The sequence below is a fragment of the Chelonoidis abingdonii genome, chromosome 6, assembly GCF_003597395.2.
Source record: "Chelonoidis abingdonii isolate Lonesome George chromosome 6, CheloAbing_2.0, whole genome shotgun sequence".
Classification (NCBI taxonomy): domain Eukaryota; kingdom Metazoa; phylum Chordata; order Testudines; family Testudinidae; genus Chelonoidis; species Chelonoidis abingdonii.
The window spans coordinates 26527243-26546499 of record NC_133774.1 but is presented as its reverse complement, the minus strand read 5'-3'; the positions used below and the strand labels follow the sequence as shown (position 1 = coordinate 26546499).

Genomic DNA, 19257 nt, shown 5'->3' with positions numbered 1-19257 from the left:
TTCCCCATTTCACTTTCCTTACTCTTTGTATGTCTCCCTCTCCCTTGGATACGTTGACTGATGGTCATGTTTCCTTGTCCTTTAGATGTTCCTCTTGCTGTTTTCTTCTCTCCCTCATATATAGCATTGGCCCATACTAGAAGCGCCTAGGCTGGCTCACTTCCAGCTGCTCAGGTCTTTAAGCTCCTTGCAATGTACACTCTGGAACAAGGCTGAAATCTAGTACCATGATCAGCCAGCTGTTTGTGGGTGCCTACAGGTGCTCTGTGAACCATAACTTTTATTTATATTATTATTTCAGTATGATATTGTAAATATTCTGTATGTGCAGTATTCAGCCCATTTGAACATTCTGGTCTTTACTCTTGTCTTTGTACTGTTCACCTTGATAGGCCCAAAACATTCAGTAGTTAATATGCTCCATCACTCAAGTGTTATCATTCATGAAGGATTTCAGAGTTAGTACCTGAAGTCTCTGCTAGCTTTTTTAAAACAGATATATCTATGCGGTACTATATCTATCTGATCTGGATTGAATGATCTTTTTGGATTTAATGAAATCCTCAGATTACCCAGGTTGTAGAATCTAATATGCACTTATTTTTTAAAAACTTGTTAACCAAAATTGGCCCATTTTTACAGACTTAAAATACTTTCTACGTATGCCTTCTAGTAGAAGCCATCTTTGAGACAGTTATTAGATAAAGAAACTTTCTCTTTTTTGTTCTGAACTTAAAAGGCCTAGGATTTTAAAGGCAATCAGAATCTGGAGGAAGAACTGTTTAGATATCTTTCTGCTTGTGTAGTTAAGTTGGCAGTGCACTGTGGATCCTGTAAATAGCTTGTTTTTATTGATGCCTGAGTGCTGGTAACACTAAGTACTAAGATAACAAAAACAACCTCTTCCCCTCCCACCACCATGCACATGTATGTATTATAGGTAAGGCTACAAGTTGGTCATGGATTCCATGGTTTTAAGTGACCCCTGTGACTTCAGCCCTGGCAGGGCTTGGGCTCAGGCTGTCAACCATGGGCAGTGGTGGGGCTTGGGCTGCCACAATTTATCATTTTTGCCCATGGACTGCCTGTGACTTTTACTAAAAATACCCATGACAAAATCTTAACCTTAGTTATAGATGGTGCAGGTAGCAACATAGGTAGTTAAGTTTGCCTGACATTTATCATTATAAGACCCTATTTCACTTACTTATAACTCTGCCAAATTTAAACTATTTGAGCTGAAATTTTCAATAGCAGGCGTCTGACTCGGGCTGAATGTTTTTGGAAAATTTCAGGTAAAGTGGTTCATCCATTTCTGAGAATAAGATTAGGGAAAAATACTTTCTTATCCATTTTACAAATCTTACATCTGTTTCACTGAAAAGCTTTAGTGCCTATATATGGAGAAGGGACTTGATATTTTGCAAGGGGGTGCTGGTGTTTGTGGCAGGGATGTGCTTCTTGGTATTCCTGTAGAAGAATTGCTCAAATTTGGCTAATTTATAAGCCTCTGAAAAATCTGTTTGCACATGCTCAAAGGTTTGTTGGTTCAGCTGCTAAACTGTGAAGGTAGCATTCCCTCAGAGCTCTCATGTGACAGACTGCATGTGCCATCACCTCAGGGTTACTGAGCATGCTCCAGCCCAGGGCTGCAGGGGCTTTCCCTGTAACATCTCTCAACAGTTGGGGATCATTGTGGTGCCAGTACTGGAACCAAGAGCAGGCAGATTCTTCAGTGTTCTCATTGGTCCTGGAGCTGGTGCCCAGGAAGTGAGGAGGCGGCATCCTGACTCTAATGTAGAGGTGTGAGGGGAAAGGAACAAGAGATGGGGATGTTGGGCAGGAGCTGGGAGGGATAGCAGCAGGGAGGGGACAGGACAGGTGCAGTAGAAAGAAGGAGATAAACTGAGGGCACAGGACCAGGAGAGTCTAATCAGTAGACCACATTCTACAGAGGTGAAGGTCATCATGGTTCCAAATGATAAAATTTTTGTTTTTTCAATTTTTAAACTATTTACATTTTTTTAGGTTGTTTGGATGTGATTTCTTATGTTAAAAGAACATAAAGGTGGCAAAGTCAGGCATTCAAAAGTTAGGAAATGCCATAATTAAGGTTGTCTGTGCAGCCTTAATCCATCCTCCTTGTGCATCTGTTATGATGCAGTCATTAATTACACAATCATATTTTTGCACAGGGCCTGTCTCATATTCTGCGCTGAGGATGAATGGTGCTCAGGATCACTATTCAGTATTTTTTTGTCCACATTGTGTGTCCCCATATATCTATTACACATTATCCAAACGCTACTGTTGTTAATTTCTCTCCAGGTTTTTCTAGTGTGTTCTTTTGCAATTTTTGTTCTTTACAAACATTGATGAATTTACCTTCACAATGCTCCTAGGAGGTGGTGGTGTTATGCTCCATTTTATAAAGAAGTGTCAACTTATTTTGGTTGCCTCATTTGAGAAGCCTAGGAGCTAATTTTCTGGATTGTTTAATATTTTATAGCACTTCATATGTTCAGAGCAGAGCTTGCATTGATCTTAGTTGCAGTTCAGCACTTTCTGCATCAGACCCTACGTGTCTCATGTTCAGTACCCAGAAAATGAGGAATACACACAGGTCTGCTGTGCAAATGTTTGTTTACAGGTTATATCCAGCTTCACACAAAAATTCTTTGGTAGAGGGAGGAATAAAAACCAATTCTCCAGGAGGGCAGTAAACTCTCTAAACCATTAGGGAGAGAGTTTCTCTTCCTGTCATCTTCTTCACATTCCAACATTTGCAACAAATGATGCAGAGGCACTGTGACAACAGTCTTCATTACACAATCCTGATTCATTCCCATAGTATCTTCAGTTCTGTGCACTGAATGAGGCAGGATCCTGTGGAAAAAAATAAAATTTGATTGTGTCACTGAAGATTGTATCATAATTTTATGCATGGGGGGCCAAGTTAAAGTTGCCAATTTAATAATTTGAGCGTTTCCTAATTTTTGAATCCTTGACTTTTTGACCTAACCATGCTTTTAATGCAGGGGTTCTCAAACTGGGGGTCAGGACCCCTCAGGGGGTTGCGAGGTTATTACATGAGGGGTCGTGAGCTGTTGGCCTCCATCCTAAGCCCCACTTTGGCTCCAGCATTTATAATGGTGTTAAATAGATACAAATGTGTTTTTAATGTGTAAGGGAGGTCGCACTCAGAGGCTTTCTGTGTGAAAGGGGTCACCAGTACAAAAGTCTGAGAACCCCTGTTTTAATATATTATTTTCAGATGTTACACAAACACACACACACACACACACACATACACATCCCAGATCGCTAGTTTCTGTGCAACATGCAGGATGTTGCAGATGCAATGAGTACCATTGACTTATGTTCAGCCTCTCCACAAGTGTGAAGCAGGCACTGATCAGGTAGGGGACTGAGGTCATGTAAGTAGTGTTGAATTTTTTTGTACCAAATGACATAGTTTTGCAAGTTATATCTTAGTATAAAAAAGCTTTGATTATATAAGCTATTGTAGTTCAGGGACTTTTTTCCAGTTCCCACATAGGCACGTACACTTGATATAGTGCGTGGTGATCCATACCTACCTTGGACTGGAAATGAAGTCCTCTGCTTTAAATGGTGTTAGTACAAATGAACAGAACTCTGACTGGAGAAATACAAACAGAACTAATGATATGGATTGCAAATTCCACATAGACATAAAAAATAGGAATACTAAAGGTAAGGCCTGGAGACCTAAATACTGATCAGAAGAATCAGCAGAAACCTCATACGTTCATTTCTATGACCAGCAAGGAATGAGTTGACCCAACAGACTTAATTGAATATTGTTTGCCAGAAATAATTAAAAGGGCTTAAATAGAACTTGTATATTCTGCCTAAGGATTTCTAATATACCTGTCATCACTGCATAATCTAAATCAGTGGTCCTCAACCTTTTTCGTCTGCGGGTGCCAGACGAAAGACTGTGGTGGCGGTCGAGCATCTGCCGAAATTCGGCAGCATTTCAGCGGTGACATCTCTGGATGATACTGTTTGTCGGCAGCAAGCAGCATCATCCAGAGGCATTACTACCAAAATGCTGCCGAATTTCAGCAGTATTTTGGCAGATGCTTGCCCGCCAGCCAGGATGCAGGTGCATTTAGATGCCCCCGTGGGTGCCATGGCGCCCACAGGCACCGCATTGGGGACCCCTGATCTAAGTATTGTTAAGATATTTAGAATTCCTGTTCTGACAGGTCTGTCTAAAATGAGACCATTATTACTTTAAAAGTTCTTACCAGCAGGTAATACAAGCACTCAGAGAAGCATTAGTCACAACCTCATTCACCAGACTGTTTTGTTGTTCTGGAAAAGGAATAAAAATTCTTGCGCTCTATTGGCCCATCAAAATAATTAGTGTTTGAAATAGGCTCCTGTACCCAGCAATATTAAGAATTGCAATACAATGGAAACATATTTGATCTAGCAAGAACAGTGAGTAGAACTTTTCAGATGATATAGTACTATTTTCTTTTCTAAATGTTCCTATTTTACAGTAACACTGATTACAGGTAAATTTAGCTTGTCAGTATCTTTAACATTTTTATTTCTCTTCTGTTTAAAAAAACTTCTATTTAAATCACAATGTATGGGCTCCATATACAGTAACTGCTTCTGTATTTGAATGGCTTATTTCTATCACCAATTGCTTCATTCCCCTTTCTGTTAGGAAATAGGGCAGTTGACTTTAGTCAGCCTCTTTATTTTCCAACTTTAGCTTTCCATCAGGATTTTTTTTCCTATGAGGTTATTCACATCCAGACGTGTCATCTTGTACTTCCTGTCAAGAGTCTTGCTTTCTGCTAATTATTTAAAATTTATTACTCATACAAAAATAACAAGAAAAAAATGTGTTTAGGCATCAGCCCCCTATGCTTCTCCAAAGGCAGGCATTAGGATAGCATGAAGACGGTTACCCTAGATGATACATAAGCCTACTAATAAAGGGTACATATTTCCAACATGTCTTTTAATTCCCCCATCACCTCCTTAGCTTTCTGCACATTATCAAAAGAGAGCAAGTGATTTGCCCAAGTTCTTGAGAGGTTTATGGCAAAGCTATGACTGCAATAGAGATCTCAAGTCTCCCAGTCCTGGTTTGTCTAAAAGCACATTTCTTCCTCATTATACTTAAATTGAGTAAGCACATTTGTGCTTGAAGTTTCCATTCACGCCTGTTGTTTGACAATCTGAGTTTAGTATAGCACTATAGAGAGTACAGGAAAAAATAGATATATTACAGATATATTACCAACCTTGATGGAAGGTAAAGAGCTGGCCTCTCTGTGTCTCTGTTATGTAACTGGTGGGAAGCCAGCAGTTTGCACTCCCTGAATTTTCTTTTATATGGTGTGAGACAAAAAACCTCCCTTTTGGAGGGAAAATTGCTTTCCCATGTCTAATTATCAATCATGGAACATAATTAAATCACTGGTAGCCCTTATTAATCACCAGTCTTGTTTATACCAGACTTCTATAGATGCATTTTTTTTTATCAGTTTGAGAGTTTTTCCCCTAGACATGTATATTCCCACAGAGTTGGATGTACCAGAAACAATGAAATAGATCCCAATACTTGATCACATGAAGTTCCTCAATACAAGTCACTCAGGATATGTCTACACAGGGATAAAAGATTCACAGCATGCCTATGATTGTCCTGCGGCAGCTAACTTGGGCTCGTGGGGGTTGGACTCCAAGGCTAAAAATTACTGTGCAGACATTTGGGCTAGGGCTGGAGTCTGAGCTCTGGGACCCTCCATGTTAAACTCCATTTGCACCTCTTTCATTGCAGTATAAATACTGGTTATTCCGGTTAAGCTGTCTAATAATACCAGATGGGCAAAATATTCTTTTATTTTTCCTAATGACCTAAATTCAAGGTTTTCTTTTGCATCAAAGTGTTTGAAATTACTAGCTCTGTAGAAGCGAGAGAGAGAATGGTGAACTCAGGTTTTAAATGACAAGACTTTCTCTGGGTTTGTAAAATAATTAAAATACATTTACAGAGCATTTTGGTTGTTTAAAGAGGCTGATGTGCGCTGAAGTTGCCTAGTAAAAAGCACATTTTTACGTGCTCCAGGCTTGAACCTATGTAATAGTCTTAACCAAATACTTATTAAAAATTAAAGAATTTTCAGTGCAACACTATTCTTTGAGCTATACCTCTAAGATGATACAGAAAAGCTTAATGCAAGGCAGTGGTACTTTATATTAGTACTGTTGAGCTTGATCAAAGTTTCTGCGCTGTTGCGCTACTGTTATGACTGTGCCAGTCTATAACATATTTTTTCCTGTAATATGTGTGAAATTAATTTCCTCTGACACCAATTCCTATTTTTTTAAAAAGCACTAGTGCTTATACTAACAAAATACATTTGAGAGAACTGTTGCCATATATCTTCACCCAGTCCCTAACCCGCTCTCTATTGTACTAAGATACAGAAATCAGTTGTAATGGGTACTTCAGCTTGCTTTTTGCAGCTTGAGGGCAGAAGTAGATCCAGCAGCTGGGAAATGGCCTGGCCCCTAAAGTTCTCTCCAGTTTAATCTGCCTTTGCAGGGACAGATAGATTTCCCAGCTGAAGAGCTTTTCTAAGGGAATTTCCAAACTTATTTCAAATTTCTGATTAACCATTTGGCTCAATGTGTTTGTCTGACTTCCAATTGTGTCCCAGGGCTGCAATTGCCTTTTGGGAAGATTGTCCCCTCAGCTCTGCTTCTCCTCTGAGGTGTTTGCAACAGGTGGAAAGCAGCAGACTTCATGGAGAAAGCTGGTTTGGGAAAGCCAAAAACAAAAGGAAAGATCTGTGTGTCCTGCTTCACTCTCAATAGCATCTGGTTAGAGACCTCCAATGGCTCTGTGAGCGACATGTTGTCCCCTCAACCACCTTAGCCCAGTCTGTGTGAGGTCACATCAGCTGCTTTCCCTTGAGCAGGAAAGGAGGTAGGATTGGAATAGTGGGTTTCATGGCAAGAAGCTCCCTGTCCCTTTGGGAACAGGGATGGAAGGGGAGTGTTCCAGATGGAAAATCATGGAATTCTCTGGAATCCACACCAGCACTCAGTGCCCCTGACTCCAGAGCTCAGCAGTCTCTGCTTTCTCTTGCATCATGGATGGAGGATTCTGGACACAGCACAAACACTGCAAATGCAAGGGTGTTGTAAAGGGCTTTCAGGCTCAGCTCCCTCCCCCTTATACCACCTCTGTAACAGGTCTCCTAGGAGAAGCACAGACCCTTCTGGCCTACTGTAAATCCCATATAGTGGGTGGTGGTGGAACCTCAGGAGAGTCCATTTTTGAACCCTAGTACACTAAAGAGGCCCAGAAGGGGCCACTGTTGTGAAGAGAAGACTATAAGACAAGCTTCCTTTGGGGCAGGGAGATCATTAACCACTTGAAATAGTTTTGGAGCAATATCTGAGCCTTATTTTGCTTCCCAGGATCATGAGGACAAACTCGCCAAGGAGATAGAAATAAAATCAGCTCTTGGTTTCCTAGCTCACCTTCAGAGGGTCGCTTGGCAGATTAATGCAGATACAAAGGGAATTCTTTGTCCTTAGGGAAGGAAGGCCAGCTGTCCAAATCACAGCTAGGGGATCACGTAATTTTCTTTTTTAAAATGAAAAGTCGTATTCCTGTATTGGATCCCCTTCTGTTTATTTTATTTCATGTGAGTTTTATTGAGAATAACTTTTGTATAATGTCTGAAGACACCTTTTCCGTGCCCTTTAGGATGTCTTGAAAAATCTTTAGATAGCCCAGCTTTCTGTTTCTTCAGATTCTTTATTAACTTTAGCTGTTAAACTGCATGGAGTAATTAGACTGAGATTATGATGTAAATAGATCACAAGTGTACATATCACAATATTAGTTTCAGCTTGATTAATTTTTAGACAGACAGGTAATTATTTAGAGTAATGCCACCAAATCACTGTTTGACACTTTCGCATTTATAAAATATTACACTCTGTAGTAACTGGCTGCTTTAACTATGCAGTGGGTCTTCAGATGTGCTTTCATAGGGGAGGTAAGGAATATCATACTACACGGTGAAGTGTATGTTGAGTTCTGTAGCCATCAAATGTGTAGAGAAACAGTGAATGACAGGCACCATATTGGGTCTTGACAGAAATTACTATTAATTTTTATTATAGTGCCTAGAGGCACCAGTCTGGATTTTGGGGTCCCATTGTGCTAGAGACTGTACAAACACACAGCGACAGGCCCTGCCGCAAAGACCATGCAGTCTAAAGAAATAAAATCAAGGGTGAAGGGGAAAAATTGTGGTATAATCATTTTACAGTTGGAAAAACAGACACACAGATGAACTGATATGCCCAAGTGTGACGTTCCCATAGTGTTATCTGGACCAGTGATCTGCTAGGTCACTTCAATCCTCAACTCTGGGAGCCAGCCATAACCTGCTCTGCTATGAGAACCTCCACTCCCGGACTGTTCACGCACAGCCTCTAGCATGTAAGCTGCTCCCAGCTACGTGAGTGAGCACTTTTGGGCAGCCTCTGCTTGGATTGTGCAACCGAATGACACTAGCCACTATCTCTGGTCCCAGACACAATCCTAGGAACCTCTGTCTTGCAGTGTCCAGTTATGCCTGCTGTATGCTGCAAGTTTGAGTTTGTCAATTTAAGAAAGAAATTGATATGTACCAGGCTTGTTATCCCCAGGGGAGTCTCTGACATGCTTCAAAGCAAACACTGCTTCAGGTAGAATAAACAAATCTATTAACTACAAAAATAAAAGCAAAATGCATTCTAAGCTGATCATAACACTTTAAGTGCCTTTACAAACTTAGATGCTTCTCACCACAAGCTGTCTGGTTGCCTTTCAGCCAGGCTCTCCCTTGCTTCAGTGCTTCAGTCGCTTGGTGCTGGTGTCTGTAGATGTAGGTGGAAGACAGAGCATGGCAAACTTTGCTCCCTTTTATGAAGTTCTTTCTTCTCGACTTTGCGCCCTTCCCCTCCCCCCCCCCCCGAGTCAGGTGAGCATTACCTCATTGTAATCCCAAACTTACCAAGGGAAGGGAGGTGACTCATTTGAGAGTCCAACAGATCCTTTGTTGCGGCCTAGTCTAGTGTCCTTTGTTCCTGTGAGGCTGGGCTGGGTTTGTCCCATACATGTCCTGATGAGGTGTGAGCTGCCCCTCTGCTCCTGGAGAGTTTTGCCTGGGCTTGTTTTAAGCCATGAGGACACATTTTCTGCCTCATAACTATATACATGAAATTACAACCTATAACAACAATGCTCAGTGCATTGAGTCTTCTGAAGACACTTGACATGACAAACTTTGCATTGGATACCACACAATCATAAGGATGAACATGGGGGTGCAGGGTGTTCCGTCGAGGTACAGAGCGTCACACCAAGATCACATGGGAAGTCTGTGACAGAGCTGGGAATTGAACTTGATGTCTTGAATCCTGGTTCTTCATCACAAGACCACCCAGGCTTGCAGCTGGGGGAAGAGACCTGTAAACCTCCCCCGTTGGACTTTATCCCCTGAGCCCTGAACCAACCGAACTGAACTCCACCATGTGAGGGTCATCCTATCCCCATTACCCGGCCGGCTTATTTATACCCACGACTGTCTGTAACTTTTTGTATGAGTGATGTACCCTCACTGCTTCCTGATTGTATCTTGATCTCACCCACCATACACCCACATTGGGGACATTAGACTGTATATGCTATGTGCTGTCCAATACCAAAATACTAGCGTCCCCCTATACTCTGTACGTTACCCCCGATGACCAATAACTGACGTTTCAAACTCTCTGTACCATCTATTTTTAAACATTTTCTAATAAACTTTTAAGTCTGTTAAATATCTGAACAGTTCTTCAAAGCATACTGAAAATAGATGCTCCTTAATAAATCCCTTAGCTGCTTTTCAAGGAGAGAGTGATGCTAGAATAAACTGTTAACTATTTACTTTATCTTGTGTTTGGTACAGATTGTTTAGAAAATCTGCTATGGGTCCCAGGGACAAATTTCAAAAGCTGTTTGTTTTTTAAGACTACATTTTTATACAGGAGAGAATGTTGTTTATAACTCTGTTAGGCAACTTTGTTCTTATCTCAAATATAGCTTGAAGAATATTTATCTCCTTTTCGCTAGCTGTGCCAAAAATAATATAATTATCAGCTGTGTAGAACAGGATTGTTTCAGAGTTTTTTTCTTGTTTTTTGCCCTTTCCTCCTGTTCTGCAGACAGGTTTTATAGCACAATATTCATTTGAACTCTTCTCAGATTTAACTGATAATCATAATCCTAATTCTCTCATGCATTCTGGTTTATTAGTCTTAAATTAGTACTTTAAATCATCATGTGTTCATTTTCTGTTTACTTTATCTAATAGCATTCTCTGTAATGATTGCCTGCTTCAAAGTCATTTTGTCTTCTACAGCTTGCATTGAAGGGATCTAACTATGGTGGACTACTGGAGCGACATTATATTCATACAAAAAATGTGGAGCATGTTGTAGACAGTTTACGGTAAGAGCATACAGATTAGTGATGGTCTGGAGAAGTTTGGTTTGTGACAGACAAATCATTTTTCACTAAATATATCTGGGGTGACCAAATGTCCCTGAAGTCTGGGAATGTCTGATTTCAAGGTCTATACTGGATTATTTTACAAGAACTCGCATCCTATATCACAAATTCTTGCTTACTCAAGTTGTTTGCACTGGTGATGTTGACTGGCTGTCTGCCTTGTCACATTGGTTTCAAAGACCATTCCTACCAGATCTATAGCATGTTGTCCTCTTCCTGCTGTACCCATGAGATCTGTTTCTTTAGATTCTTAACTTGATCTGTTACTCCATATGGAGGAATTAGACTGAGATTATGATGTAAATAGATCACAGGTGTACAGTGTATAGTGCAGCCTGGCCCCGGGACCTGTAAAGTAAATAAGATAATAACACTTTAAATGTACAGTACATTGGTTGATCAGAAGTCAAATTGTAGTAAATGCAGATAATCCCTTTTAAAAATGAAGGCTGAAGTGAGGGTTTTTAAATGAAGAGTTTGAATAAAGAAGGCGGTGATTTCTGGTTAGACCAAGTGTATCTAGTACATGAATTTCTGGCTAGAGCAAACAAATGACATAAATGTTAGTGATTGTGTACAACAGTGGAACAACTTAGTGAAATACCTTTCACAAAACATATTTAATTAAAATGTTGTGTACGTTGCCTTTCATGCACAAGGCATTTTAAGTCTTTTAACTATTTTATACTTACTCCCCCCAGGATAATAGCTAACTCAATGTATTAATTGTGTGGTACTATTTCAAGTTATGTAGACCATGTCAGAGTACATTGACCAACAATATTCATAAAATAAATATAATTTTAACTTTAAAAAACTGCACTTCATATTCCCCTGAAAGTTTGAATTAGTATGCTGTGTGGTTCCTTGTCAAACTATCTGTGTATCTCTTAGGAATGAGCAGATCGAGGTCTGTCTTGTTAAACGCCGAGAATATGATGAAGACACAGTTCGATGGGCAGATGCTGTTATATCAGCAGGAGGTATTAACTTGTGCCTGGGGAAAGGTGTCTTGGATTTAAGTAAATTTTAATACATGCGTTTGAAATAGTATGGAGAATTATAATGCTTCACTCATAAGAAAGTATACCCATTTATATTGAAAGTATATCTGCTGTAATTAATTTGGCAAAAGTAAATCAGGGCGTAATTAAATGGCTTGGCTCACTTACCCTCTTTTCCCTCCTGCTTTAATTTGAGATTTTTAGGAAGTGAATACAAATACTTAGTGGCTTTGGGGAAGTTTGTGTGATACAGCATGAAATATGTAAATTGTAGAATTGAATAAATGCTCAACTTGTATAAAAAGCAAACTCTGTTCTGCTAGAGACTCTGTCATGCTTAGGTGTCTGTGGTAATAAAGATGAGCAATTTATTTTTCTCCCACTGCTTTCGCTTTGCCCCTAAACCAAATCTCTTGCTCACACTACATTCATCCATTTAGCTTGATCATTGAACTAAAATAGTCGCCAGAAGACTAAACCTACTAATTCAAAGACTGATCATAAAGAGGGGGATCCCAGTGTAAAACATATACCCTGTCAGCTCTTGGGATTCTTTCCAGGTAGTTGTCCCTAGATACTTCTTATGGGTTTCATCTTTAGTGTTAGCCTTTGGATGGTAGGTGTTTGACAGATTTGAAGGCCTCCAAAACCCCTCTCCTGCAAGCTGGGAAGAACAGTGTCTCTTCTTCATCCATGCAGAATTTCTTTGCTGTTGCAAGGGGGCTCTGGTCTCTGCTGCTCTACCTCTTTCCTGGTTGCTGCTTTTGAGGGAATGTCTATTACTTTTTCTCCTCCCATTAGCCTCTGACTTTTGGTGGTCCTCCCTAATGATAGCTCCACTACCCACCTGTGCTGCTGCTTATTGCTTTCTAAAGTAGCAACAGAGAAATTGACCTGATTCTTATCAGTTTCAAAGCTGCATACACAGTTCTGAGTAGCAGCAATGAAAACTGATGAAATTCTGTTTTTTACTTTGTTGGAAAACCTATAATTATCAGGAAAGGTACTGGAGCTGTTTGCAGTGTATTCTTGGGTCTGTATTCACACTTGCTCATGTTTGGAAGATCCTCTTTACAAACATGAGGGCTAGAAATTTAATATGTATTTTCAAATGAGAGCTTAAAATTTAAAGAAGTTGATGGTACATACTTTAGGAAAGATTCCTGCTTGACCTGAGTGGTGGATTTTTAAAGCCCTGTTATTAGGGAAACATCTAAGATGTCTGTTGGATAATAAACAACTGGAAGCCATAATTTAATAAGAGAACATCATGTACAGTTGAAGCAGAACTAAAACCCAGATACTATTTCTGAAGTGCATGATGGGGTGTTAGGAATTGTATTACAGATGTATCTTATTCCCCTCTCGTATTGGTTGTAGTTCTGATAAATAATTAACAGCTTCTTTTTCTTAGAAAAGGTAGCCTAGAAGTTTGGCTTTTCTTAAATTCCAGTTTTCGTTAACATATAAAAACCTCCACAGATGCTAATATAAGATTTCCCAATGCAAAATATGTTTTCCAAGCATCAGATAAGTGGTGCTTTCAGTGCTTCTCTATTGTGCTTCTTATTAACCTTGGATTTTCACTGCAATTCTAAATTCATTTAATATCATGGCAATACCCAACATTCAGTTTGAAGGCCAAACAAATGTTTTCAGTGCAGAATAACAATTCATGTTTTATTTTTATGAAACCTATTTAACCTACTGCCTGTATAAAAACATTAAAAATATAATTGCAATGTTAATGTCTGTATATGACACTCAGTTTAGTTTGGAATACTTGAATTCTTAAGTAAAAGTAATCAGCTGTTCTTTATGCTGTTTTTCTTTAGGTGATGGCACAATGTTGCTGGCAGCTAGTAAAGTCTTTGACAGATTTAAACCAGTTATAGGAGTAAATACTGATCCAGAAAGGTAAGAACACCACATTTGGGAAGGCAGTCTCTCTACTTAATGTATACCACAGTACTGTACATACTACCTAGAGTACAATTATTACACGGTGTGCAATTTTAGTTATCAGACTAAACTGCTGCCATTATTAAGGAGAACAGTATTATCAAGCAGATGTGTTTTTACTTATAGCTATAGTCAGTAGCTCTTTCCATCCATGTTCATGTGAGTCTAATCATCATTTGAATCCCATGCTGGCTCCAAAGCAAAAAGCAAGTATACACTTGATGAATGGGGATTAGCTACTGTTGTGTCAAAGTGAGACTATTTCTTGCTTCCTGAAAGTCTCCTGACTGCTGTTGGGCTTTTCCTAGGCTAGAGTTCTTGATCTTTTTGTAATGCGAATTAATTGACAGGTGACTCAGGCTAATAGAATTGTACATGATTTAAACACTCTACAAATGCTTTTCCAGAGGTCACAAGTTTGTTCCCAGCCATGGAACCAGAACAAATATTTGTCCATGAACAAATATTTACAGTGTCTAGATTTACACGTGCAATCATGTAAACTCAAGTTAACTACTGCTGGGGGAATTCTGTGTTTTTTTTAAATTAATAATAATAAAATTCTCTGCACAATATTTTAAAATTCTGCACATTTTATTTGTCAAAATAACACCATATAGTCATGCCATTTTCAATTATTTTGGTAATTTATTTCAAAATAGCTGTCAGCAAGTATGTCTGTAGCAATAAAGACGACAAAAAAGATTCAGGAAATGTTTTTTGACAAATAGGTTCCTTACTAGACCCATTAATACAGAACTTTGAGTAGTAATTCATTTAAACTACGATAAAGAAATGTATTTCCCATACCCCTCAGAAGCAGTGCAAAGGCTTCTGGAGATCAGAGGTAATGGAGGACCTGAGGGAGAGGCAAGTAATTGCTGGGAAGAAGCCTGGGAGTGAACCTGGAGGATTGTTGGGTGTCAGTGGGAGAAGTATGGAACAGGTTTTTGTTTTTGTTTTGGGTGGGGGTGAGAGGGAGGGATTGTTAGGGACTTGATGAGCCTCCCTCATGCAGTCAGACACATTTGTCCCTGCACCTTATCCTATTCTCATGTGGCCTGCACCCCTACTCAGCCACCCTCCACCCCTATCCTCATACGGCCCTGCACCCCCCTCCCACTCAGCCCCTAGTTCAATGCTGTCACCCCACTAGCTCCTGTGACCCCCTCCAGCAGCCCCATGTGCCCATTCAGTCTATCCCTCCCATATCCTGTGCCTCCTCACTTGGCCTTGCTGTGAGGAAAGCAGCTTCTCCTTCTCCTTTTCCACAGCTGACTGCTCTGACCCTGAGCCAGCTACCCTCTCTTCTGGCACCACAGCAGCCTGTGGTAGGCAAAAGGTGTAATTGCAGTGCATCTCCAGCAGAATATATTTTCTGAGGGAGAGGGGGTGGGGACAGACATATGTATTCTGCACATGTGCAGTGGTGCACAATTCCCCCAGGAGTAAATTAACTGCAGGACCAGACCAGCATCTCTAGGCTAGACAAGGCCATATGGAGTTAAAGTTGAAGACCAAGATCTTCAAAAATAGGAGTCTAAAGTTAGGCATTTAAATCCGTGTTTAGACACTTGTCTGATTTTTTTTCAAAAATGCCAAGCACCCAACAGTTCCTTTTGAAAATCAGGCAGGTGCTTAAACATAGTTTTCCTTAGAATGACTGTGCACATCTGCATTCCACTGCAGATGTGTGTGCATCCAATGCACTCAAGTTGGAGACATTTGCCGGCAGTACAACTAAGTCGACTATGTGTCTCAGTTCTCTTTCTGCTCTCAGGTGAGGGCATAAGGGGTGTGTGTCTGCCACCTACCTCTCAGTTCCTTCCCATGCCTGTGATGAGAGGTGGAGCCCCTGTAGCATTTGCTTCAGTTAACTAGTGTCTCTAAAACTTTTACTATATAGTTAGCAGTGGTTATTGGTATAGTTAGTTAGAAAGTTGCAATTTTAGTAGCTAGCCTGGAGGACTTCAGTGTGGGGGAAAAAATTCCCAGGTTTTAAGCTCTATGCCATATGCAGGGCTGTCATCCTTGTTACTGGTAAGTGGAATTGCTGCTTGATTTGTCCTGGGGAGGGCCATATGAGAGACAGATGCTCTATTGTACCTCCTAAGCATCACAACCGAAAAATAGAGGGTTCACCTCATGACAGAGGTGATGTGTCTGGTATTAGAAATTAGAATTGAGCTTTTATTGTGAGACAGGGGACTTAGAATCAAACAGAAGTGCCCCTCCAGCTCCTTCTGATTCAAAATGCCAGTCTAGTGACAAATGTCATGCTTCATCTTTCTTGTCAGCTTCCTCAGAACAATGCAGGCATTCTGATGCTGATGAGCTTGAAGTCTAATTGGTTGCAGAGATGACCTGGCACCCTTGGCTCCATCTGTTGGTCATCTCTCCAACCAATTAGGCTGGCACCGATCATTTTTGTCTGCGTTCCCTCCACCCCAAGCCTTACTTCCTTTGGACCTTAATGTGTGTCTATACTTGGGTCGTGTAGAACATCAAGGGGAACTGCTCCTCCATATTCTGAGGAAGTTTGTTTCTTCTTCCAACTCTGAAAGAGGAGCCTGTCACACCTTCAAGGTTGTTTAGATCATCTTACAGGTCTTTTACCACTACAGGACACCAAGATCAGCACTGATCTTCCTATAAGGAAATCCTAGCATGGAGTCTCCCACTGTGGATGGCTTAGCTCGTGCAGTATCCTCCAGGACTTACTGGTCTTGGGCTTCTCCGAGAGATTGTAGACCTCCATCACAGTCACACTCTAGGAGGAAGTCTCCTACTTCCTCACTGAGGGAAACTTCTGCTTGGTATCCTGCTACTATCCTTCAGTCCACTGAGCTGGACCTGTGGAGGAGGAGAAGGAAGAATTAATGGAGGAGCCATTAGATCTTCCTCCCCATGTTTCTCCATCTTCACCATATAAGGCAATCACTTCAGAGTCCTGCCCTCCCCCCTACCCCATCTCTTCCTGGAGGACTTCATAGTCTTTTGGGACTTCATGAAGAAGGTGGCCTCTTTTTTAGGTAGGCAGGTAGAACCTGTGCAAGAGAATCCACATACTCTCCTAGATATTTTACAGTCTCCTGCACCAGGAAGAATTGTCCCATCACTGAAACCCTACTACAGCTAATGAAAACTCTCTGGCAGACTCTGGCCTTTATACCTCCTTTGGCGAAGCAAGTGAACAGATAATACAAAGTCCCTCCTGATTTTGACTGTTTCTTTATTCATCCAGTTAATGATTCTTTGGTGATCACAGCTGCTAATGACTATTCCAGTCAATCTCATCCTAAGGTTGCTCCCAAGGATAAGGAAATTAAGAAGCTGGAGTTATACATACAAATGATTTATTCCACCATCATTCTTCAAATGAAACTCACTAACTATTGGGATCTTTTGTAAAAATATTACTTTATTAATTACTTTGCAATTTCCAAATTTGTCGACAGGTTGCCAGAGGAATATAAAGAATAGTTTCTAGCTCTGATTTCTGAGGAACATCTCATGGCTTGTACATCCCTTCAGGCAGCCGTGCCACTGATACAGCTTGGTGTTCTGTAGCCACTGCAGTTATCATGCAGCATTCTTCCTGGCTGTGGCCTTCTGGCATTCCAGGGGAACTTCAGAACACAATAGAGGACTTACCTTTGGAGGGTTCTGTACTGTTTTCTGCTGAATCAGATGACGCTATGTGCACACTGAAGGACTCTTGCATAATACTTCAGGAGTTTATAATCCAGTTACAAAGAGGAAACTGTTTAGGCCCCAGTCTTACTCCAAACCCTATTTCCAACAGAAGTCACAATATGCCTCTAAGAGAGAGTCAAGATCTCTTTGTCTCCAGCCATCTTCATTGGAAGGAGGCCCTTCTTACCAGACAGTTTCATCTTCCAAGCCTCAGGGGATAGCCGTGTTAGTCTGTATCCGCAAAACAAGAAAATACATCTGAAGAAGTGAGGTTTTTTACCCACAAAAGCTTATGCCCAAATAAATCGGTTAGTCTTTAAGGTGCCACTAGACTCCTTGTTATCCTCCAAGCAGTCATTTTGACTTCTTGGTCAAGGACAACACACCAACTCTATTGGCTCCCTTTGGATCATGCCTGCCCTTCTTTCACTATGCTTGGGAAAGCATGATGTCAGACAAGTGGGTGCTCGGTACAGTGAAGGAGGGATCTATTATCCAATTTACCTCCCTCCCTTTCTCCACCTCTCCCCCATCCCTTTTCAGAGACACTTCCCACGAGACTGTAGTTCTTGAAGTAATACAATCTGTTCTCGAATTGGGAGTAGTAGAAGTTCCTCACCAACAGAGAGGAAAAGGCTTCTATTCCTGGTACATGTGCACAATCACTTGAAGGAGAAAAAAACATTTGCCTGTACAGTAACTATTCTTCAAGAGCTGTTATGCACATATACATTCCATGATCCTCTCCCCTACTTTGGACATTACATACAGCGGTGTGAAGGAACAGAGAGGGAGGTGGTAGCTATTCCTCTTTTATGCCCTCGCCTGATAGTTTAGTGGTACTGTTGGCAAAAGTCTCCAACTCAAGTGCATTGGGCACACTTATACCTGTAGTGGAATCTATTTGTGCACAATGCATCTTGAAGAACAACAGTTACTCTATAGGTAAATAACAGTTTTATTTAGGATCTTAATTTATATCCTAATTTTTAAAATCTTGGTCTCTGTCTCTTGTAAATCATATAGAGTAATCTGGAATATAAATTTGCATCTCCCAGCCACCAATGCACTATTGTTAACCCAGTCTTCTGAATGAATGTTGGATGCATCAATTTATCCACTTCCCTCCCTATGTGGACCATTTCCCTTGCTTTCAGCTAGCATGGGAACAAAGTACAGATGGGTATTGGAGGTCAGAAGGTTGAGTTACTCCATCCATTTTTACATCTCTCCCATCTCTTTTCAGGGACTCCTCTCACAAGCACTTGCTGAGAGAGTAAATTGATTCCCTGCTATGTTTAGAAGCCATAGAACCAGTTCCTGCTCAGCAGAGGTGGACTAAATACTTTCTGGTCCCAAAAAAAGAAAAGAGGTGATGGAGACCTGTTTTAGATCTAAGACTTTTAAACAACTTTGTGAAAGCACAGGAGTTTGGGATGTCTCTTGTAGGAATAATTCAATCATTGGGTCCAGGGGATTGGTTTTCGGACCTTGATCTTCAGGATGCATATTTTCACATTGCAATTCAGTCATCTCACAAGAGAATCCTTTGCTTTCTGGTCAGCCAGGACCACTTTCAATACTGGGTACTCCTTGTCAGACTTTCCTCTGCTCTGAAAGTATTCTCAAAGGTTGTGCCAGCGGGCTATCAAGGGGAGAGGGATAGCTCAGTGGTTAAAGCATTCGCCTGCTAATCCCAGGCTTGTGAGTTCAGTCCTTGAGGTGGCCATTTAGGGTCTGGGGATTGGTCCTGCTTTGAGCAGGGATTGGACTAGATGACCTTCTGAGGTCCCTTCTAACCCTGATATTCTATGATTCTATTCTATGACCAGTTTTACAAGGTTCTTTTTGCCATAAAGATAGCCTTAGCCTTTTTCCTCAGGCTCAGTCTCCAGCTCATCATCAAAAAGTCCATGCTGACCCCTGTATGTGTCTTAGGGGCATCCTTAGATGCAGTGCCAG

At 40.8% G+C, this 19257-nt stretch overlaps 1 protein-coding gene across 6 annotated transcripts in view; it reads left to right on the top strand.

Annotated features, from left to right (window-relative positions):
- The window catches only part of NADK2 (NAD kinase 2, mitochondrial), a 94066-nt gene that overhangs the window by 11605 nt on the left and 63204 nt on the right, over positions 1-19257 (top strand). For all 6 annotated transcript variants that reach the window (XM_075066909.1, XM_032772031.2, XM_032772032.2 and 3 more), the window contains exons 2-4: positions 10485-10573; positions 11528-11616; positions 13473-13554. In XM_075066909.1, the coding sequence (XP_074923010.1) occupies positions 10485-10573; positions 11528-11616; positions 13473-13554 (260 nt within the window). The remainder of the gene's footprint in view (positions 1-10484; positions 10574-11527; positions 11617-13472; positions 13555-19257) is intronic.